Source organism: Protomyctophum bolini (assembly GCF_963924005.1).
Source record: "Protomyctophum bolini genome assembly, chromosome: 4".
In the NCBI taxonomy this organism is placed as follows: domain Eukaryota; kingdom Metazoa; phylum Chordata; class Actinopteri; order Myctophiformes; family Myctophidae; genus Protomyctophum; species Protomyctophum bolini.
The window spans coordinates 20167402-20192294 of record NC_137865.1 but is presented as its reverse complement, the minus strand read 5'-3'; the positions used below and the strand labels follow the sequence as shown (position 1 = coordinate 20192294).

The 24893-nt window shown below is 46.9% G+C and overlaps 1 protein-coding gene across 1 annotated transcript in view; it reads left to right on the top strand.

Moving 5' to 3' along the window:
• The window catches only part of mrpl23 (mitochondrial ribosomal protein L23), a 60015-nt gene extending 35846 nt beyond the window's left edge, over positions 1–24169 (top strand). Inside the window, exon 5 of the mRNA XM_080762607.1 lies at positions 22686–24169. Within this exon, the coding sequence (XP_080618733.1) occupies positions 22686–22850 (165 nt within the window). The 3' untranslated portion in view covers positions 22851–24169. The remainder of the gene's footprint in view (positions 1–22685) is intronic.
• The last annotated feature ends 724 nt before the right edge of the window (positions 24170–24893 follow it).

Sequence of the window (24893 nt, the reverse complement as noted above, 5' to 3'; positions counted from 1 at the left end):
TGTGTGTGTGTGTGTGTGTGTGTGTGTGTGTTTGTTTGTGTGGGAACATGAATTATACAGAGCTGAGAGGTGAGTGGTCTTTAAGCATCCAGTTTGGAATCTCACGCAAATGTTTCTTTCTCTCTACTCCTATACTCCTTTTTCCTATTCTTTTTAACCTAATTGATGCACCCTCCCTCCCTCCATCCATCCATCCATCCATCCATCTCCCTCCCTCCCTCCATCCATCCATCCATCCATCCAACTCCCTCCCTCCATCCATCCATCCATCCAACTCCCTCCCTCCCTCCCTCCATCCATCCAACTCCCTCCCACCATCCATCCATCTCTCTCTCTCTCTCCCTCCATCTCTCTCTCTCTCTCTCTCTCTCTCTCTCTCTCTCCTTTCCCTACTCCCTTAGGTCCTCCCTACTCCCACATTTCCTCCAGGACCCCACCGTCTTTAGATAGCCATAGCAACCCTTGTAGACACAAGGCACACACACACACACACACACACACACACACACACACACACACACACACACACACACACACACACACACACACACGCACACACACATTTGTCTATGTGTTTGTCCACACACATAGACTGTGCGCACGACTATGTGCGCACTCGTAACCCCCCCTGCCCCCCCCCCCCTTGATTACGCCTGACCCCCTGACCTGTAATGACACGGCTGCCACTTTGATCAACCAGTCAGCATGAGGCGCCACCCAGGTTCTCAGCAGGGCTGCCACTGGCCCTGATAAAGCCCTCTGATAGGCCCCTGCCCATGCATTTCCTGTTTTGGTATGCTTCCAGGTTTTCTCTTTTTTCTCCACCAGCTGGTCCTCGCATTCCTTGGAGCCAGGGAGGGGGGGCGGGTGGGGCGGGGGGCTGTTTATGTTGCAAGTACGTGTAGGGGTGAGCGTGTTGCTTTTTTTGCGTAAGGCTGTGTGTGTGTGTGTGTGTGTGTGTGTGTGTGTGTGTGTGTGTGTGTGTGTGTGTGTGTATAGGGTAGCCTAGATAGTTGGGTCCTATGGGGGAGGGGTAACACAATTCAGCAGTTGTTTATGTGCGTTTGGCGAGAGAGAGAGAGAGAGAGATGGGGTACATAGTGAGTGGGGGTTTGGGAGGGAGGGATGGATGGAAGGGATAATGATGGTAGACAGCTGTTTGTGTGTGTGTGTATGTGTGTTGTATGCGTGTGTGATTGGAGGGGCGTGCAGGGTTGATATGGAGGACAGTGAGGTATGATGGAGGGACTGAGTGAGGTGTGGAGGATGGCAGCGTTCTATTACGAGTTAACCATTATTATTATTAAATGGTAAATGGTGCATTTATAAAGGCGCTTTACATAGATTGTGCATTACATTCACCCATTCACACACACATTCATACACTGATGGCAGCGGAAACCATGCAAGGCACCAACCAGCACATCAAGAGCAATTAGGGTTCCAGTGTCTTGCTCAAGGACACTTCGACACTAACTCTGAGGGAGCCCGGGTTCGAACTGGCAACCTTTGTTGCCATCCGGCCACTCTACCCCTGAGCAACTGCCGCCTTATTATTATTATTAGACGAAGACGTTTGAAGATTGATTGCATTTTAAATAGAAAATGCAAACAGTACATGGTACAGTCAAAGCACATTGGTTCAAAAGGATAGCACCGAAAAAAGACCTTGCAGTCTCGTTTCCATTAGGGTCCCATGCATTCATTCACAACTCTGAGAGTGTACACATTTGTACACTCTCAGAGTTAAATTAACATTGATTTTACAATATAAATTGTGGTCCCAGAGATAGAAATGCCATTAAATGGGGGGTCTGTAGTCCGTATAGACTAATATGGATGTCAAACTGTGGGTCCTTGAAATTAAACGGGTTGAGAATCACTGCTAGAGCCGTATACATTTTCTCTTTTGGGGGTTCCTGGCATATCTTTTCAAATGGGTCCGCGGGATCTGCTACTCTTGATACTTTTTTGTGTGACGCTGTGGTATATTCATTTACGAAAAAAACTAAATGTTTTTTAATATACGATAAGAGGTTGAATATAAGAGGTTTCTGCCCGACAGCGGCTATATAGTAGAACTCAGGCTTAACACCTCAGTTGTTGTTGCAATTCCCTCCCCCCCAGCATTGGAGCAGATGGGTGTGTACACGGCTGTGTGTGTGTGTGTGGGGTTTTTTTTTTTAAATAGTGACGATATCTTCCTGAGAGCTCTGTTACCAGGGTCCGGCGTCTCCAGTAGCAGACAGGGCGCAGACATGCCCAGACATGTATGCACGCACGTCGCACGCATTCACACACACACACACACACACACACACACACACACACACACACACACACACACACACACACACACACACACACACACACACACACACACACGCAAACACTCACACTCACACATGTTTGCTAGTCTCTGGGCAGAAGTGAGCGTATGTAATATTGGGTACACTGACTACCCTCCCTGTAGCAGTGCCAGAGGCAGAGAGGTCCCCCCCCCCTGTGGAAAATGCAGAGAGTTCATGTAACTCTCTTTAAAGTTCTTTTTTTTTTTTTGCTGTGATAGACCCTAAAGGGGAATAGCGTCGCAGTCCCACTCCTACCAGGGCCCAGGAAATTATTCCCCGTTAATTTTCCTCATAGACATTTCAAAAAGTATTTACCTTTTAAGCCTTGTACAAAGCCAACTGGAGTTGTGAGAAATCATGACAACAAACAGACATTTTTGGGCCGAACAAATAATTAGAAAGAAGAAGAAAACAGCCGATTACAACACTCTTTTTGTTGTAATTCTTTGTTTGGCCCAAAATGTTGTGTTTGTTGTCATGTTTGTCACTACTCGAGTTGGCTTTGCCCGTGGCGTAAACGTCTTTAAATAAATACTTTTTGAAAAGCCTATGGAGAAAATGAACAGGGAATTCAGTTCTGCGTCTCACGTCGTCACGAAAGGCACTGCGACGCTCTATACCTCTCATTTTCAACATTAAACTATGTCATTAACATAGCCAGTCTAGCCTGAAAGACGGCAGTAAATGGTCCACAGTCAACCTGCCAAGGACAACATTGGACGACTTTAATATACCTTAGAGTTGTTGTGTGGAAATAATAAAAACAAGCCCAAATTGATTAAATCAATTAATTACCAGCTGCATTATTATTATCTGCGGGGGTCCGCTATAACTGCCTCTGTGTCAGTTTCAGCGCAGTAGTTTAGGTAGGAACCAAAATTCTCCAATGAGGAACAATTGTGTTCTGAGTCGTTCGTTTCCGCCCGGACATATTTGTGGTGCGCACATACATCAGCCAATGAGAAAACCAGCTGGACTACAGGACTACTTTACACATCGATTGTAGACTCAGCTTGCTGCAATAGCACTATGCAGGTGGTAAAAAAGTCCCCCCCTTCTGTGTAGCCTAGAAGTGGGGGTTTAGAACTTGAGGTCACGCGATCAGTACTCTGTAAGCCAAAAAGTACATCTTTATGATGTCACCTCAAGTTCTAGACCTCCAGTTCTAGGGGGGACTTTTTTTTTTAAAGTATTTGTATAATTATTAATGACATACCGTAGTTCAATGTTAAAAATGAGTGGTTCTCCCCTTTAATGCATGCGTGCATATGAGTGTGTGTAGCATATGACACACACACACACACACACACACACACACACAGTGCCTACTCAAACCAACATTTGACCTATTTCCTATATAATCCCGAGCTCTGGTCATAATGGGTGAGATGTCACATGATGATATGAATTAATGATACAAATTACACAGAGACTAACAGACTCACAAACACCCACAAACGCACACATGCGTCACGCGCTTGCGCGCGCACACACACACACACACACACACACGTGCATGTGCGTAAGTACACGCGTGCACACATGCACACACACAGTGTTGCTGGCCAACACTGACCAAGTTATTTGGTTGTTGGCGGGCTGTGGATGGGATGTCATTGTAATTGAGAGTGTAATTGTTGGAGAGGGAGGGCTGGGGGTCATGACCCTGAATGAACCCCACAGCAGGATGCTGCTGGTTAGTGGTCTGCTGCTCTTACTGCCACTTATTATCTGTTTCACACAAATTCTGCATGTGTCGCGTTCCCTCCACTCTGTACTGTATGTCTCTTGTTCCCTCGTTCCCTCCACTCTGTACTGTATGTCTCTTGTTCCCTCGTTCCCTCCACTCTGTACTGTATGTCTCTTGTTCCCTCGTTCCCTCCACTCTGTACTGTATGTCTCTTGTTCCCTCCACTCTGTACTGTATGTCTCTTGTTCCCTCGTTCCCTCCACTCTGTACTGTATGTCTCTTGTTCCCTCGTTCCCTCCACTCTGTACTGTATGTCTCTTGTTCCCTCGTTCCCTCCACTCTGTACTGTATGTCTCTTGTTCCCTCCACTCTGTACTGTATGTCTCTTGTTCCCTCGTTCCCTCCACTCTGTACTGTATGTCTCTTGTTCCCTCGTTCCCTCCACTCTGTACTGTATGTCTCTTGTTCCCTCATTCCCTCCACTCTGTACTGTATGTCTCTTGTTCCCTCGTTCCCTCCACTCTGTACTGTATGTCTCTTGTTCCCTCCACTCTGTACTGTATGTCTCTTGTTCCCTCCACTCTGTACTGTATGTCTCTTGTTCCCTCCACTCTGTACTGTATGTCTCTTGTTCCCTCCACTCTGTACTGTATGTCTCTTGTTCCCTCGTTCCCTCCACTCTGTACTGTATGTCTCTTGTTCCCTCGTTCCCTCCACTCTGTACTGTATGTCTCTTGTTCCCTACACTCTGTACTGTATGTCTCTTGTTCCCTCGTTCCCTCCACTCTGTACTGTATGTCTCTTGTTCCCTCGTTCCCTCCACTCTGTACTGTATGTCTCTTGTTCCCTACACTCTGTACTGTATGTCTCTTGTTCCCTCCACTCTGTACTGTATGTCTCTTGTTCCCTCCACTCTGTACTGTATGTCTCTTGTTCCCTACACTCTGTACTGTATGTCTCTTGTTCCCTCCACTCTGTACTGTATGTCTCTTGTTCCCTCGTTCCCTCCACTCTGTACTGTATGTCTCTTGTTCCCTCCACTCTGTACTGTATGTCTCTTGTTCCCTACACTCTGTACTGTATGTCTCTTGTTCCCTCCACTCTGTACTGTATGTCTCTTGTTCCCTCGTTCCCTCCACTCTGTACTGTATGTCTCTTGTTCCCTCCACTCTGTACTGTATGTCTCTTGTTCCCTACACTCTGTACTGTATGTCTCTTGTTCCCTACACTCTGTACTGTATGTCTCTTGTTCCCTCGTTCCCTACACTCTGTACTGTATGTCTTTGTTCCCTCCACTCTGTACTGTATGTCTCTTGTTCCCTACACTCTGTACTGTATGTCTCTTGTTCCCTACACTCTGTACTGTATGTCTCTTGTTCCCTCCACTCTGTACTGTATGTCTCTTGTTCCATCCACTCTGTACTGTATGTCTCTTGTTCCCTCCACTCTGTACTGTATGTCTCTTGTTCCCTACACTCTGTACTGTATGTCTCTTGTTCCCTACACTCTGTACTGTATGTCTCTTGTTCCCTCCACTCTGTACTGTATGTCTCTTGTTCCATCCACTCTGTACTGTATGTCTCTTGTTCCCTCCACTCTGTACTGTATGTCTCTTGTTCCCTACACTCTGTACTGTATGTCTCTTGTTCCCTACACTCTGTACTGTATGTCTCTTGTTCCCTCCTCTCTGTACTGTATGTCTCTTGTTCCCTCCACTCTGTACTGTTACTGTATGTCTCTTGTTCCCTCCACTCTGTACTGTATGTCTCTTGTTCCCTCCACTCTGTACTGTATGTCTCTTGTTCCCTCCACTCTGTACTGTATGTCTCTTGTTCCCTCCACTCTGTACTGTATGTCTCTTGTTCCCTACACTCTGTACTGTATGTCTCCTTGTTCCCTACACTCTGTACTGTATGTCTCTTGTTCCCTACACTCTGTACTGTATGTCTCTTGTTCCCTACACTCTGTACTGTATGTCTCTTGTTCCCTCGTATTCACTTTGTATGTCCCTCGTGCCTCTCGTTCTCTCGTTTCGTCAACTCTGTGAGAGTTGAGAGTGTTGATCAACCTGAAATCTCACATAATACATGTCCTTTTTCATAAATATTCTCACTCGGCCACAATGCTGCTTTCCTTGTGACAAGTCTGCTAATGGAGACATGTTTGATTATTTAATTTGATGTTAAAAGCATAGATATAGAAAGGTAGAAGCCTTCTTCGGCTCTGGCGTGTCTATCTCGGGTGCCATTTCAGGGAAGGCAAGCTTCTGCATGCGTCACCGAGGGGGACATTCGGTAGGCCAATCAGAGGCAATGTAAACATTGGAGAATGTGGTGGTGATCACAGAAGCGATCAGAAGTGATCAGGGTTTCCTGCACAATGTTGTTGGCATGGCGCTGCGCCATGCTTGAAATATATCTTTTTTATTTTTATTTTTTAGCTAGTGAATCATGGTGTGTGTGTGTGATATGAAATGTCCAGTACCTCCCCAGTGCCTCCCCAAGTGCCACCCCAGTGTCTGCCCTGCAGTGTCTGCCCAGTGCCTCCCCAGTGTCCGCCAAGTGCCTCCCCAGTGTCTGCCCAGTGGCTCCCCAGTACCTCCCCAGTGTCCCCCTGAGTGCCTCCCCAGTGTCCCCCTGAGTGCCTCCCCAGTGTCCCCCTGAGTGCCTCCCCAGTGTCTCCCCAGTGCCTCCCCAGTGTCTCCCCAATGTCTCCCTAGTGGCTGCAGTTTCTCCCCAGTGCCTCCCCAGTGTCTGCCCAGTGTCTCCCCAGTGTCCCCCTGAGTGCCTCCCCAGTGTCTCCCCAGTGTCCCCCCGAGTGCCTCCCCAGTGTCCCCCTGAGTGCTTCCCCAGTGCCTCCCCAGTGTCACCCCAGTGCCTCCACAGTGTCTCCCCAGTGCCTCCCTAGTGCCTCCCCAGTGTCCCCTTGAGTGCCTCCCCAGTGTCACCCCAGTGCCTCCCCAGTGTCTCCCCAGTGTCTGCCCAGTGCCTCCCCAGTGTCCCCTTGAGTGCCTCCCCAGTGCCTCCCTAGTGCCTCCCCAGTGTGCCCCTGAGTGCCTCCCCAGTGTATTCCCAGTGCCTCCCCAGTGTCCCCTTGAGTGCCTCCCCAGTGTCACCCCAGTGCCTCCCCAGTGTCTGCCCAGTGCCTCCCCAGTGTCCCCTTGAGTGCCTCCCCAGTGCCTCCCTAGTGCCTCCCCAGTGTCCCCCTGAGTGCCTCCCCAGTGCCTCCCTAGTGCCTCCCCAGTGTCCCCCTGAGTGCCTCCCCAGTGTCCTCCCAGTGCCTCCTGCAGGGAGGACTTCAGTCCAGGTCCCTGCATGCCCAAGCGTGCAAGCTGATACTGTGGTGCCATGAGCGCCTGCAGTCGATCAGGTCCTCCCACATTCTGGGTCTACTGAACGCGAGAGCGGACCTGCTGCCACGGGACGTCTCCGCTTTGCGGATTGGTTCCTGCACCCAGCAGTAGCATTACAGGAATGGAATGGGAGAAGTTCGACAGGCCGCAGTTGGACCTGGTCGCCTCCCTTTGCCTCTGAGGAGGCAAAGAGCCTGCACAACCTTTGCCCTGTGAGGACCCTGAAGGTTTAAACTGACTACAGCTGCTTCTCCTGAGACCTCCTGGGAGAGCTGTCACTCTTCCAGTGGATAGTGGAGGCCATAGAAAAGGCCTATTCCAGCAGGGGACTTGGGTTGAAGTCACACTCCAATAGAGACCTTTGTTCTGCCGCCAACCTGGCTTTGTCTATATGACGTTCGCCACTTTCTACAGGCTCGATGTGTCAGCCGCGCCAGTGCCGCTGGCGGTTTTAAACGTCGTCTCGAGGTAGGGTCCTCTGCCCTCCCTCTGCCAAGACAGCAGACTGACTGACTTGTTGTTGGGGCATGATGGCTCTGAGGACCCATCAGGAGCCCTGGCATCACTTACAGGCAGGACGTTTGGGCCTTTTGACCGGACTTCGGTGATAACCATAAGGGAGTGGACGAACCGCTGAAGTGCAAACTGATTAATAAAACATTAGGTTACGTAGGTAACCTCTGTTTTCTGCTCGAGAAGAAATCCTGCGTTATCACGTGGAATGAGGTGAGTCACGTGGGACAGCCGAGTATATCTCGCCTGCAGGGCGGGGCCTCAGGCAGAGGCGTGACTTCCCAGACAATGCTTTGCCTGTGAGTGCATAAGAGATCCTTCTGTGATCACCGCCTGAGGGCGTTTCTCCCATACAGCGGACTGCTTCCCTTGTTTGTTATAAAACAGGCGTTGCCTAACCTAATGTTTTTCTCATGCAAATAAAGCTCATTTGAATTGAACTGATAAGTCCTGGAAAAGACACGCTGTGATTGGCCAGTGGCAGCGTGCCTTCCGCACTTACGCTTGCCTTCCGCCTTCCTTCGCTTCAATGAACTTCAGCGGCGAATGACTCATCTAGGTTTTTATATCTATCAATCTATCCTTCTACTATGGTTAAAAGGCCAGGTTAGAGTTAAATCAGCAGTGTGCTCTTCTCGTGTGTGTGTGTGTGTGTGTGTGTGTGTGTGTGTGTGTGTGTGTGTGTGTGTGTGTGTGTGTGTGTGTGTGTGTGTGTGTGTGTGTGTGTGTGTGTGTGTGTGTGTGTGTGTGTGTGTGTGTGTGTGTGTGTGTGTGTGTGTGTGTGTGTGGAAGGAAGTGTTTACAAACAGTCTGCATCTCTTCTAGGTTTAGAGACATATTTTGCCAAACCAAATACAGTATATCAGCCATACTCACCTTTCTTAAGCCATATATAATGGACATACAAGAAATAGCGAAAATAAGTTGACAACATCTAATGATGCAATGTTTTAGTTTTGTATTTTGTTGGCCAAAGTATTAGGGATGCCATATCGATATTTCTGGTTAAATCATGGTTATAAAAACGTATAACTCGACGTCAATCAATATTTTTAACCCATTAAAACCGGGACAGCATCCGTGTCATTTTAGATTTGTCTGTTCAAAAATAGCAGATATACATAGCACGTCACTTCATGCCATGCTATGAGCTTGTAGATCTGCTATTTTTGACAAATCGTGACAATTTGTGCAAATCTTTGAATATCTTTTGTCCAAAGCACTTTTTACTACTTTCCATTGGTTCAATATTTTCGAAACAACACACAGACGTAAAGGGTGTTCAATAACACTGATTTATGCCATTGTTTTTAATCAAAAACCTCAAACAGTTCTATGTGGGGTCCCTGGACTAATTATTTGAAGATTGGGGGTTTGCGGCCAAATACATATAATGTTGGGGGTCCTTGACATGAAAAGGTATGAGCACCACTGACGGAAACATATGGTTTTCAGAAAACTGTCAGGTCTTAATTGTTTAACCTATCATTAATTAGGGCCGGGGTCACCCAGTGTATAAATCCCAGGGTTTAATTAACACTATGGATTTTATAGTGTAGTTCAATTCACCTCAACAGACCCCAGTGGAAAGTTTCTGGGTCACATGACGGTCTAAACATGGTTCCAGGAGCTTTTCCACACTGAATAGAATTCCAGTGGACCTACTGAAGTGTTTTTTGGCCCGAACGGAATTTAAGTATAGGCCTTTTTAAACATCAATTATTGGGACTTTTCCCTGTGAATAATTGATTTTTAATATGAAATAACAGCCGTCACCTGACCTCAACATATAAACACAATGTCATTTTGTCCCACGGAATGAATCCAGATGGCCAAAAATATAACTCACCAATGATAACAAAACCTTTGCAATGACGGGACAAAGCAGCATGGGGAGCATAGCTTTAAGAAATAACCCATGACACACCTACTTTGATGATGATGAGACAATGAAGCATGCACACACTATAGGGCTTTAAGCAACTAGTCGACTAGTAAATCCACTAGTCGACCTTGTTGGAACTAGTTCACTAGTTGATAAGTTCACTAGTTGTCGCAGTCCCGTCCCCTTTCATGACGACGCCAGGCCCAGGAAATAATTCCCAATGCATTTTTCCCATAGACATTATAAAAAGTATTTATTTAAAGACCTTTTAAGTGTCGTACGAAGCCAACTCGAGTCGTGACAAATCATGACAACAAACAATAATTTGGACCAAACAAATAATTACAAAGAAGAAAAATAGCAAAAAAATTGTTTTTTGCTATTTTGCTACTTTCTAATTATTTGTTTGGCCCAAACAAATAATTACGTTTATGCCGCGGTGTAAACGTCTTTAAATAAATACTTGAAAAGTCTATGAAGAAAATGAATGGGAAATTATCTTCTGTGTCTCTCGAGGGGGTGGGACTGCGACGCTCTATAGTTAGGCCTAGTTAAACAACTAGTCGACTAGTAAACTAAGCAACTAGTCAACTAGTAAAAATCACTAGAAGTGAAAGCCCTAGCACACACACACATGCGTGCGCACACACACACACTCACACTTACACACACGCCTCGCAGCGGGACACACAGTCGGCGGTCGCCCCCCCTGTTCCTTGGGCTTCAGCAGGTTTTTACTGTCCCACCGCTGCAGCACCACAGCATGCGCCTCGGCCGCATGGGAGTGTGACCGCATCGTCAACACCTCTCTCCCATCAGCGGAGACGTGACCGCAGTCCCTCTGTTCTTCCACCCACCCAACATCTGGCTGATCTTTATTGGCTGCTTCAGGATGTCTCTATCTCCCCTCCCCCTCGTCCCCCCGGGGCCAAGTGCTCTCCTCAGGGCACGGGCTGAATTTGTCCCTTCCCTTTGCCTTGTCAGAAAGGCCTAGAGGCATTGTTCCAGAAAGAAACTGGAGCCTGGCAAAATTTGTTTGACCACCCCAATTTAAAAAATTGCTAAAATAACCCATCCAAGTTCACAACGGCTAAATCGGCTATTATTGCTTAAAATAAATAATTGAAAGGGGCTACTGTATGGTTACAAACCAGAAAACACATTACAGATGGACTGGCATGGGTTGGGATGCACTCCGTGCTGATCTAAAACCAGATTAATTTGAAAAGAAGAAACGTTGAAAGGTGGAAAATAATGCATAAAATAATTCAAATCGAAGTAAAATGTGAACACTAGGGTGTGGAAATTGCCATCCCCTAGGACTCAAAAGTCACCCCTGGAAAAGGCCAACAATTCACTCCCACCTCACAGCAAACACGTTTCTGATTGCATTTTGGTACCACTTGGAACGGTGTCTTAAGGCGCGCAGCAGGTGGCCGCATGGCGAGTTTCTCTGTGACTGAACACAGTTGAAGTGCGGTCACCCGGGGGTGTAGTCACATTACACAAGTACAGTACGGCCAGTGTAGCGCGGTTACCCCTCACAGATGCAAAGTCAAATCCCATTTCACTTCTGAGTGATGACGAGGAGGAAAAAGAAAGGTGATCCTAGGTGCGCACATCAGGGCCTTACAATGTGTTTTTCTTCTCTCTTTATTCTGAATGGAAGTTGCTATTTGAAGGGACTTAACGTTCAGATTTTGCGGCGGAACTTTGTCCGAACCCGCGGATCCGTCTCCAAAGTAATAAAAATGTCACTCGTCCTGGCTACTGTCATTGCGAGAGGGGATAAGATCTGATTCCAGGAAGACCAATTGCGTTCTGTCCGTTTAGGTTACTGAGAGAAAAGAACTCAGCAGATGTAAAATAAAACTCAAAACTACAACTACAAAGCCCGCGGTTCAATTACCTCTTGGATGTCAGATTGGCTCATTCTGTTCTGTCCTTGAGGTCAGTAGAACATTCCTCTAGCCCGCTGGAGTGTCATTAACGACAGATGGAGGTAAAGAAGCATCCTCACTGTCCGTCACATGTCTATGTCTGGGCCTGATCATGTCCGTCTCCTGGCCTCGGTCCAGTCCGGACCGCTCCTCAGCCCTCAGGTTGAATCAGCCTTTTGTGTCCTCAGACGCCAGTCCATGCACACCGACCACAATGTTCTATTCATCTACTACCGCTCGGTGGAAAAGCAACGTGCACTGCACTGGCACCTTCCTGTTTTCATCAAAGGCATTTTAAACACACCAAGTCAGAACAACTATGTCTTTCTCTACTATAATCTGACCTTATGAATAATGGTGATTTCACTTTGCATTCCCAGGCCTGCTGGACACACATTTTTCCAAACAACATTCTTTTGCTGTTCAATATGGAGATTTCTTTTTCTCCCCCTCTCTGTTATAATTTGAGTGTATTGGCACCATGCTCAGACTGTCACAGAGCAGAAAACAAAAAAGGTCACACCAGTCTATTTCCATGTCCCCCTCTCTCTCTGTCTGTCTCTCTCTCTCTCTCTCTCTCTCTCTCTCTCTGCCTGTGTGTGTGTGTGTGTGTGTGTGTGTGTGTGTGTGTGTAATTTTCCCTCTGGTTCTGCAAACAGGATTACTTCTGGGGCTTATAGATGACTCCACTGCTGGCTCTGCGCATGCACACTTGTGCATGCGCATGCAGACATACACATGTACACCCAATGCACACTCCTTCCTGGAACCGACAAGGCATCGAACTTGAGCTTAATAAGGAAACACACAAATAAACACACAGATGGAGGAAAATGAGAAGGGCTGGTTCAGAGTCAATGACAACATTTGCCTTCTCTTATTGACCCCCCTTCTCCTTGCCTGTCTTTCTGTGCCCATCGAGAGGGAAACTGTGGGTGTAATGGTTCGTTCATGTGCGTAAGAGGCATATGTTTACATGGCTCAAAGTATGGGGCTTCGTCCCAATATTCCTAGATGCCGGTTCCATTTCATTGAGAGCATAGCGAGGCCGATGCCAAAAAGATGGAAACTCGGCCAATCCTTTAATTCATTGTTTAGGGTGCAGGCTAGCTAACAGGCAAAGAGCTTCGGGAGGCACCGTTTCTTTTTTTTCTCTTTTTTTTGCCAGACTTTCTCTGTTTTCGTCCTTTTTGTCTGGTCTTCTGTGTTTTCCATAAATCACTCATTTCGCATGTACACAGAAATAGAGGCAGACCCGCAGGAAAGTTCATTTTGGCTCGCAGAGCGGCATTGAGGCCAAGGGGGAGAGGCTTTGCTCTGCTGCGGCGTGATGTATACATTACAAACGAAAATATGAACGCTCTCTGCCAGCACTCTCTGACTGCGGAAATGTGTCCGGCAGACACAAGACACAGAAAGACACACACACACACACACACACACACACACACACACACACACACACACACACACACACACACACACACACACACACACACACTCAAAAGGGGTGTGGCCTGCTGCCAACAATAAGAAGACTTGTTTAACGTGTCTCCGTGCTTTGTTGATTCCAATCTCTGGGCTTTGTTGTTTTTGTGAATCGCGCTCTCAGAGGCCGGTATTAATCTTCATGCCGTGTTTATGCAAGGTGTCCAGCAACAGTGCCGTATAACTGGGGATTGTCATGCGACAGCGTTCACTCTCACTCTGGCTTGGAGGTTTGTTTGGCTCATCGCTGTAGTCCCCCAGTTTCCATGCCGACTGTTCATTGCAGAGCGGTGCTATCTTCCCCCACTCTTCTTCCTCAATTACCTTGAATAATCTTGAATCGACTTGTGCGTTCCTCAATGGTGAGTGCCAAGCGACACTTGAGGCCCTTGGCAGTCTCTGTGGTTTCCAGGTGATTCCCTGGGCTTTGGCCGCTGTGCCTGGCCGAGCCGGCTTCCTCTCAACTCGGGTTATGCTCGGGTCTCTGTTCCCGCGTTACTGTGCCTCGTTTTCTCAGAGAGCACTCTGTGTTTGCGTTGCGTTGCAGTTATCACTGCGAGATGGTGGCAGAAAGCAGGATTTTATTTATTTTTTATTGAAGGTTATGCACTTTTCATCCCTAGCTGCTCCCTAAAAACTGGTGATAGACGTGAGAGCCAAATGACCATGGGCTTATCAACCAACACAGAGTCCAACCGGTGTCCAGTCCGACACTCACAGTAGTAGTTTCCCTAATAGTTATGTTCTGGATAGATGCAGCTTGGTGTCTGTCTGCTCCTGGCTGGTATTGTGGAGTGAAGTCAGAGTGGACATCTCAGCCTTGATTGTAGCCCACATGCCTAAAGATTGGGTGGCATGTTGTAAGTTAATACCCCCCGACTCCCGCCATGTAAGCTAGCTGCAACCTTGCTGGCCTAGCACTATAGAATCCTCAGTAGGGTGTGTCTCAAGAGTTAAAGATCTATAAGGGCCAATTAGGTTAGCAACTCTCCATCATTTAGCTGGGGACCACCTGGAACCTCCTCAAGGCTCACTGGTGGTCCCTGGACCACTGGTTGAGAACCACTGGTGTAGATGATAAAAAGTACAGTACCTTTGGCCGCCCTGGGAGTACAGCACGAGTTGCAATCACCGACCAGGAGCCTCCTCAGAGTCCCCAATCACCGACCAGGAGTCTCCCCAGAGTCCCCAATCACCGACCAGGTGCCTCCCCAGAGTCCCCTGCCCGGGAAAGAGCACCACCTGGATGCCAGGGGGAGGAGTTGTGGCCCCACTGGCCACCCTGGAAGTCTCTCTGACTCTGAACTGTCCACTTAACTCCCTGGAAGTCTCTCTGACTCTGAACTGTCCACTTAACTCCCTGGAAGTCTCTCTGACTCTGAACCGTCCACTTAACTCCCTGGAAGTCTCTCTGACTCTGAACTGTCCACTTAACTCCCTGGAAGTCTCTCTTACTCTGAACCGTCCACTTAACTCCCTGGAAGTCTCTCTGACTCTGAACCGTCCACTTAACTCCCTGGAAGTCTCTCTGACTCTGAACCGTCCACTTAACTCCCTGGAAGTCTCTCTGACTCTGAACCGTCCACTTAACTCCCTGGAAGTCTCTCTGACTCTGAACCGTCCACTTAACTCCCTGGAAGTCTCTCTGACTCTGAACCGTCCACTTAACTCCCTGGAAGTCTCTCTTACTCTGAACCGTCCACTTAACTCCCTGGAAGTCTCTCTGACTCTGAACCGTCCACTTACCTCCATTTTTCGGACGCAGCTTGCCCGTGTGTGCGCACGCTAATTCTACAACACAACCTTGTTAAGGTTGGTGAGGGGTGCGTTAACACGACCGGGGTAAGGTTGGTGAGGGGTGCGTTAAGACGACCGGGGTAAGGTTGGTGAGGGGTGCGTTAAGACGACCGGGTTAAGGTTGGTGAGGGGTGCGTTAAGACGACCGGGGTAAGGTTGGTGAGGGGTGCGTTAACACGACCGTGTTAAGGTTGGTGGGGGGTGCGTTAACACGACCGGGGTAAGGTTGGTGAGGGGTGCGTTAAGACGACCGGGGTAAGGTTGGTGAGGGGTGCGTTAACACGACCGGGGTAAGGTTGGTGAGGGGTGCGTTAAGACGACCGGGGTAAGGTTGGTGAGGGGTGCGTTAAGACGACCGGGTTAAGGTTGGTGAGGGGTGCGTTAAGACGACCGGGGTAAGGTTGGTGAGGGGTGCGTTAACACGACCGTGTTAAGGTTGGTGGGGGGTGCGTTAACACGACCGGGGTAAGGTTGGTGAGGGGTGCGTTAAGACGACCGGGTTAAGGTTGGTGAGGGGTGCGTTAAGACGACCGGATTAAGGTTGGTGAGGGGTGCGTTAAGACGACCGAATTAAGGTTGGTGAGGGGTGCGTTAAAACGACCGGATTAAGGTTGGTGAGGGGTGCGTTAAGGGTTGGGTGGGGGTTAAGGTCAGGTTTATGTGTGCCTCCCCATGGGAGGTGAGGGTTTGAAATAGGTTGTCGTTATCGGACCAATGGTATGTCGGACAAAACGCATGCACCCAAAATCCCCAGCCAATGGCCAGCTGCCATTCCCCCTGACTGGTGCCTCGGTTTGGGCCACTCTGGTTTTGTTATTGTTTGTTGTTTATTGATTGATGTTCAGTTGCCGTGTTTGTTGTGTGGTCTCCGGAACTATACCAGTCAGCCCTGTAAACCAAATATGCGTTTTGGACTGCACGTAGTCGTACACATGTGCGTGCGTGCACAAACAGTAACATATGCAAAACTGCTGCTGTGGTAAGTTACAGTGTATAGCATTACTGTTTAGTTGTTTTGGGTGCAAAGAAGTATGTTTTGGTACGGAAGAGGCAATCCTCGCTCTGCATCTTGGGTTTACATAAACTTGATGTTGTCCCCCCCTTGAGAATTGAACCATGCTGTGTGGTAATATATGCATGCATGTTTCTCCTGGTATTTTGGGGGTTGGAGACAGACAAAGTAACATTCTCTGCTAAGCCAGACCATTCCTTACGCCTACACACTCTGACCCCAACCAAAATAGTTCACATTTTTAGGCAGACATTGTAGGACATTGTCTTATTTCAAATCCTACATTCAGATCATTTTAGCTGATGTTAGCTGGCTCATCTACGATGCTCTAAAATAACTGCTCAAGCAATCGGCCCCCCATTCAGCACTGGGTGAGTGGTGACTGCTGGCAATACGAAGAATGGCAAGTCAATGAAATCTCAACAAGGTGAATTTCACAATGGTGGTGAGTAGGGCTGTCAGAACAAATTTCATAATATGAATGAAATTCGAAAATGAAAAATATATATAATATTCGAATGCTAACATTACCATTCAAAAGTAGCTTTTATCATTTATTAATTCCATTTTATATATATTTTTTTGTTTTATTTTTTATTTTACCCGCTCGCATGTATTGAATAACAAATGTTTTGCTGTTGAATCGGCCCGGCCGCTTCTCGCCTTCCAGCCATAGTTATAGTAGGGGGCGGGGCTGCCGCTGGGCGTGAGTCAGACTACAAGCAGGAAGCAGCGCTGCAGCAGCACGTAAACAAACAAGGCAGAGGCTCAAGAAAGCGAAAGGGAATTGGCTGCACCAGACAGATCACCACTCCTTTTTTTTGCCGTGCCAACCATGTCGTGTTGAGCTTTGGCGTTTGGATGGGTGGCCCTCTAGTGCACAGAACGTGCATAAAAAACTTGATATTCTGTTTTATGAGCTAAAATTTATGATGTACATTTTTGAATATTAAAAATATAAAAAATAATAAAGCAATGAAATTCGAATGGGATTATAGAGGTAAACTGACAGCCCTAGTGGTGAGGGACATTCTTGCGGCGGTCACGCATATTTTTTGACCAAAACAGACAGATTTACAGTATTTGGAGCACATGCAATATATGTGTTTGTGTGATGTTAGCGTGCGGTGAGGAGATGGTGTGAGAAGTAGCTGTGAAGGTATGCTGTCCCGGCTTCTCCCCCCAAAGTGGCTTTAAAGTACCTCTGACATGCACAATTGGTTCTGCGGTCGGGTCACACAAACGAGATCGAGAGCACACATGTGCGCACACACATGCTTCTCACTCATGCACAGTTGCTGATTGTTAAATGAATACATTGTAAAAAAAACCAATTGTCCCCAAAATATGAAATCAAACACCCAGGAGTGTAGGAGGAGGAGGATTGTGGAAGAACCACGCACCACCACCACCACAACAGTCTGGCTGCATGGCACCTCCTAATCACGCTGGTCACCAGCCTGGTGGTCAGTGAGTCACAACACACAGCCGTGGGAGTGGGGGTGGCATTCCACTCCTCCGCCAGGATGTGTCACAAGTCCGGCCAAAACATGGCTGTGTTGTTGTTGGTCACTCCAGTACGAACGGAACGGCACGCCCAAGCTGATCCCACAACAGTTGGGTTAAACCCATTCAGGACGGGCATGATGTTATACTTTAGCTATTTTTGATTTTTTTTGTAAATGTGGCGCAAATCCTTTAATATATATTCTTTCACAGCGAATGTTTTTAACTCAAATCTTTGCTTCTGAGGGGGTGCCCTAGAACAACATATTTTCAGATCGGGGTCCGCAGACAAATACAGATAATTCTGGGGTTCCTTGATATGAAAAATCTAGCACCACTGATGAAACATGGGTTTTTCAGAAAAGAATAATCGGCCTCAGGTCTAAATGGGTCAGGACTGTTTCTGGATGTAGTCTCTGATAAACCCTGGTTACTGATAGGCCTGTCACAATGCATTAATTTTTGCATAATCGTCAATAGACCTTTAGCTAAGCCCCACCCTCTCCCCATGGGTTGGACACTTTCCACCCCGGGCTCATTCATTCCAATGTAAATATAATATCATAAACTTTAAATACTGGTTAATTTTTTGGAAACAGACCTTCAAAATCTCTTCCAAATCTGTCAACAAGGCCTGCCGCACCCACTTTGCTATTTACTATTCCACTCGGGTCTAACCCATGTTATGCTTAGCTGTGATTGGACCATAGCAGTTTGGGGAGGGGCTTAGCTAAAGCTCTATTGTTTCTATGTTGAAAAATGTCCATGCATTTTCAGACATTTTTCAAAAGTAGCAGAAATAGCAGATCTACAAGCTTACAACACATCAGAAAGTGACTAAGTGCTATAGTGTACCTTGTTTGGAAAGAAAAACAATAATGTGTGCGTGCGTGCGTGTGCGTGTGTGTGTGTGCGTGTGCGTGTGTGCGTTCGTGTGTGCGTGTACTCTCACTGTGAATCACCCCAATAATCTGCAGGGATCAATAGGTCATGCTACAAACCATTCTGTGCTCGAAACACAGACAGACAGACCTACAGTACACACAAAGCTTTTTATTGTGAGTGCTTAGCACCGCTCAAATGTTTCAGAGATTTCTTTGTATATTTACGTTATGTGTCATATATCTGCTCTGTGCAATTTGTGATTACGAATTAAACCTAAAAGGCAAACAGAAATGCAGATTGAAACATTCCAATGTTCAATGTAAATCGTCAACGTAAATTTGTAATCATGACACAGCCCTAGTTACTGATAGATTTCAATCATCCACTCCACCAAACTACACCAAACAAGAGTCCATTTTGTAACAGCAAAATAAGCTGATTGGGGCAGAGAAGAATCTTGTTCCTGCCTTTAAGGGTTCCCACCCACCCAGTTGTGCATATAACTCATGACATCATCCATACTCCATTATCTGCAGTGTGGAAACGCTAGTCAAAAGGACGGGAATGTAAGCTAAGCTGCGATGTAGGCTCTTGATAGATGGATAGACGTGAGACAAAGAAGTATAATCAATGATACAGTATGTGTGTATAATTATGCTTGCACTCTTACCTATGTGCGTGTGTGTGTGTGTGTGTGTGTGTGTGTGTGTGTGTGTGTGTGTGTCCGTGCATGCGTGTGCAGGCTGTACTGAATGGCAGGCTTACTGTATAACGGACTACACTGGGGTCTAGTGGTGCATTAGGCATGGACAGAGATGGGCTGGTTCGGACTAAATAATGGATACCATCTTCTGCTTCTGAATAAATGAACACCAGAGAAATGGAGAGAGAGAGGTGTGTGTGTGTGTGTGTGTGTGTGTGTGTGTGTGTGTACGAGAGAGAGAGAGAGAGAGAGAGAGAAATTGAATGCCAGAGAGGGAGAGAGTGGTGCGTTTGTGTAACTGGAGATACAGAGAGGGTCGGGGGTTGAGGGGGCAGTAATGGCCTCCTCCTCGCTGCACCACTGTGGGACATCCAGAGAGAGAGAGAGGAAAGGTTCACACATGACCTGCAGGTGGCTGCCGGGCCCGTACGGTGCATCCATCCTGCTGGGTTAAAAAAACACAAAAATAGGATTTAGACAGAACCACGTCTTATTGCCTTCTGTCCAGTCACAGTATGTTTGATAATCACATACTGTGTGCCCGATCAACCAACCACTGACGGGTGTTGGTTGGTCGGGCACCAGTGTGTTGGTCGGGCACCATATATGGTGCCCAGGTCTCGTGACATCATGTGACATCATCAGGGATGGAGATGTGGAGATCTTGATGTCCTAGTAAATGCGACCTGTTAAGCCCATACAGTATGTAAGTATGGAGATCCCTGATGTCATCAATATTGGCCAGCAACTCTACATCTGACCTCAAACCCATATAGATCTCCATATGTCAGAACCTGTTCTGACATTCCATATGTTAGTTAGCCTAGTTCCCGCCCAAGTTAGTTAGTTTCATTTATTGTCCACAATGTGGAAATTTGTCTTTGGTCTCAAACAACAAACGGCAACAACACTTACACACAATTATCTTCATGACAAAAATGCAGGACAACAGTGGCAAATACATTAAAAACTAGAACTGCACTCTGCCGAGTGCATACTAGTAGGCCATAAATGGCCTACTAGTGCGCAAGCAGAGCACGCAAGTACTTTCGACCGCTACAAACCGCTACAAACTGTCAAATCTCAGTTTCTGCCTCTATGTATATGTCATTTGTAAGTTGATTAGCGGTATACTGTGGTTACTTTGCGCCCTATGCACCGTCCCAGCCTTTCCGATGCGTATGCACCGTCCCAGCAATGACTAATGACTAGACATACATATACATTATACTATATAGAGTATGTAGTTGTAATTTGATTAGCAGTATACGTACTGTGGTTACTTGGTGACAGCCGTCTTTTTCAACCGGAGTACATGGTGTGTATATGTATGACTAGCTCTCAGTGATGAAGTAAGAGATATGGTCATCTTTGTAGTCTGGTCCCAGCAGACCAGGCACAGATTTACAAATTACAAATCACATTACAACTACAGAGTATGTAGTTGTAATTTGATTAGCAGTATACTGTGGTTACTTGGTTCCAAAAAGTGACAGCCAAGTTTTTTTCAACCGTTTTTATGTATGCAAGTCTGTGCCTGGTTTGCTGGGACCAGATACCACATTACGTCATCGTTGAGAGCTGGGACCAGAGTACATGGTGTGTATATGTATGTGATGACGTAATGTGGTTGAAAAAAAACTGGCTGTCACTTTGAAGAGACCAAGCAAAATTATTACTTGCGCGCTCTGCTTGCGCAAGTAACAAATCTAGCGAGACATGGTATCATTTAAGGTGGTTACACACCGATTTAGAAACGCAGCTAAAAATCAGAAAAAACGCTCTCTGTGTGCAGGGATACTCTGTGTGCCTTAATGGCATTAGGAATGAAGGAAATGTTTAAGATGTTACCGTTAGCTTTTGGGAGTTGGAACTCCCTGCAGAGTGGATGAGAGGTCCACTATCTTGACAGCTTTTTTCCCTAATTACTTCTATGTAGATACTTAATTGTTTCTGTCTCTTCCCAAAGATTTTTGAAGCTAGGTTCACTATTCGCTGCAGCTTGCTTCTTCCTTTTACATATTAAGATTGCCATACCACTTTGCCATGTTAAAAGATTCCCTGATTTCGAATATATATCGAATATAGACTGTTTCCATGATATTGCGTAGTAGGTGGAGGCGTTGATTAAAAGTTTAAAAAATCTGGTCAGTATTTTCACTGAAATTGATTTTGCTGTCAATATATGTGCCTAAATATTTAAAATTGTCTACTATCTCAACTATTTGCCCACTAATTGTAATGGACTGCACAGGTTCCTTTTCATGAATGACAAGTTATTTTGTTTTTGTCACATTAATCCCTAAGGAGCTTTTATCACACCAGTTCTGAAGAGATTACTCTGTATGCTTCCTCCCCCGCTGTGTCCCCCTTCATATCAACCACATACTTGAACAAATGAAACACATCCTGGTCTATCTGGAAAAGTAAAGGGGATAAGATAGTCCCGTGCGGAGCACCAGTGTTAAGCACAGTGATGTCGGACAGAGTATCATTAATATGGTCCTGTTGAATACCGTCAGAGAGGAAGTCTCTGACAAGATGGATAATACCTCCATTTACCCCTATGTCAATGAGTCTCTGCAGGAGGGTGTGTATCTGCATGCTGTTGAAAGCAGAGGTAAATCAATAAAAAGGACCCTGGCAAAGTGGGAGTGGACTTGGAGATGCTTTGACAGGGTGTTAAACAGGCTGATAGTTGCATCATCAGTTCCTCTCTGGCCTTTATAAGCAAATTGGAGATGATCTAAGGTGTTAGAAACCATTGCTGTAATTTGTCTGCTTATAACTCTTTCAAAACATTTTCACAAAATGGAAGTAATGGAAGTATTTTAGTTCAGTGGCTCCAGGCTTCTTGGGGAGAGGCATAATACAAGACATTTTCCATAAATTGGACATTGTTAGAGAGTCAAGCAAATACTGTTATAGCTTCAACACAATATCTTTAAGTTCATGAACATTTTCTTTCAACACTCTACCTCTAAGGCCATCTGGCGATGTTTCCCTTTTGACTTATACCTGTCAATTCAAATTTCAAACTAGAGTTCTCAACATGCCCGAAAATTAAGGCCCGGCCCTACCTGGGCAGCCTGCCGTCAACGAGGTGGATGCTTGCAAAGGGCGAGGTCGCTTCTCGCCCTCAGGCGTCTTACTGGTTATTATATTACCATTTTTAAGCATCTTTGAATAGCCTTACAGTAAGTGGTTTTACCAGCTGTTAATAGCAATAGCAAGCTGAGTCTATCATCGATGTCCAAGCTAGTCTAGTAGTCGGCTGACATCGCTGTGCTAGTCCAGTTGGCTTTCTCATTTGCTAAACCGCGCTGTGTGTGTGTGGTCTTTTGTAAGCCTCAGTACAAGAGGAAATTGGGAACTTCGTTGTGAACTTTGTATTTCTTGTTATGATACGAAACGGAAACGAACGACTTAGAGAATTTTGGTTCCTACCTACTGTGCTGAAACTGACACAGAGGCAGTTAACGCGGACCCCCACAGATAATAATAATGTTTCTATTCATCACTCCATCTCTCTCTGTCCATCCCCCCCCCCCCCCCCCACTCAGGGCCAGGGCCAGACGTTCATCTTCCCAGACGTCTTCCCGGAGAAGGCCTCTGTGCCGGAGGAGGGCTCCATGGACGCGCTGCAGGACAAGTTCATGGAGGACGAGAAGCAGCGTCAGAAACCCGACCCCACCCGAGGAGGGGTCACCGACTGGTTCGGACTCTGAAATACAAACCGCTTGACCCTGAGGAGTCAGCGGCGGGGCTGCGAGCGTGCACAAACTCTGTGCTCATGTTCTCTAGATTTACAGTGTGATAACTGTGTTCATATCGTTTTGCAAATTCTGTTTGTGTAAGACATAAGTCCAAGTGTGTTTGTGTGAGTGTGCGTGCGTGCTTGCGTGTGTGCGTGCGTGTGTGCGTGCGTGCGTGTGTGAGGCTGCAGTCCAGTAGTCGGAGCCAGAACAGAACCACAGTAGGAGGAGAGTGGCTCGGGTCCATGTTTGTAGAGACCAGCCCACCGTGCCGAACCCCCATCACCTCAGATGACCCCCTCCCCTCCCCTCCCCTCTCCCTGCTGCTCCTCCTACTCCGCCACCTAACTCTCTTTCCTTGCCCCTCCTCCTCTTACCTTCCTCGGGCTCTTCCTGCCTCCTCCTCAGTTCCTTCCCTTGTCTCCTCTGGTTTAGTGGTCTTTGTCCCATCTCGGTCCCTCTGCATCTGTTCATCTTGTTGACCTCTTCCTTCCTGCACATTTCTGCTTCTTCATCTCGACCTCCTTCTTCTCCGTCACGTCTTCCTTCCTCCACGCCACTGTTGATTTTGTCGACTATGACGACAAATGTTTGTTGACTACCTTTTTGTTTTTCACTGAACGAAACAAAAATACTGACAATTTCCTCAGCAAATATAAACTAGACTGTCAGTTGAGTAGAGACACTGTCGTTTTATCGGCTATCTTTATCTTTTCAGCATGCAACAAAGTGTAAATCAGCCATTATGACACCATCAAGGCCCGTCAAAATATATTTTTGTTGACGAAATAAACTGTAGATTTAGTCGACTAAAATCATATGATAGTCGACAAAAACAATTCAGATGTGTACACAAAAAAAATCAACATTACTTTGCGCCTCCTGTTCCACTCCCCCCCCCCCCCCCTCCCCCCCAGGCTGGTGGATGTTGTTGATGTGGGATCCCTCGTACCTCCACTGACACGTAGCCAGTTGGACCGCGCCGCCTCAACAACCCGCAAGCCCCCTTTTTCTCTTTTATGAGTTTGCCTTGGATTAATTGACCACTTTAGGTAAACAACAATTGAGATGTTGTTTCAATAAAGCACCAACGTGGAATTCGCTGGGGCGTTCCGTCCCCCCTTTTCCTTTGGCGGGAGCAAAAGCCTCCCGCTTCACTCTGCAAAGCTCCTCCGAAGAGACCATATGCGTGCATGTTTGTGTAACTTATGGGACATGGCAGTGAATTTACATTTGTAAGTACTGTTTGAGTGAAAACACAAACAAATAAAAAGCTCACTTGTCAAAAAGTGCTCCGCGTTGCTCACATTTCTTCTCATCACCTCATCTCCCACGTTGGAGAATGCCCGGGCACTTCAAAAAAGCGCCCCTCAAGCAGCACCACACGTAACAGTCTGAGTGTGTTTGTGCCAATGTGGTCTGGTAGCTGTTTTGACAAAGTAATGATCTGTGTTTGAGTCCTGGGCCACTTGAGGACTGTGTGCTCTTACGGTAATAGGGCCCAAGTAGGGGGGGGTCACTCAGACCCTCCATTGTGTGCGGCGGAGAGGCCGAGGGTTACAGTAAGTGTCCCCCAGCCGTGACCACTAATGCCGGGCTGCTCCTCCAGTGTCCAGTCGCTGACCTGGCACCAGCCAACAGCAGTGCTATCGCTAAGGAGAGAACGTCAATATTGATCCTGTTGGCCTCGTGCTCTGCCTGGAAGCCCTCGCCCCCTGCGTCGCTATAAAACAATTTGATTTAGAACAAAACAAACCTCCTGTTAGCACAGCCTTTCTCTATCTCTGTCTCTGTCTCTCTCTCTCGCTGCCTGGTGTGTTTTGGGTCTCTCCGACGTGGCTCCTCGGCTCACTTGCTCCTTTTTGGACCTCCGGAGGAACAGCTGCTTGAAACGGAGAGAGGAGAGGGAGACCGAAATTCCTGTCCGCTCTCCTCACCGCCTAAACAGACCCCACATGAAAGTTGGGAAATCTAGCCGTGGCGTTTGCCAAGCAATAACCCTCCACCCCCTGCAAA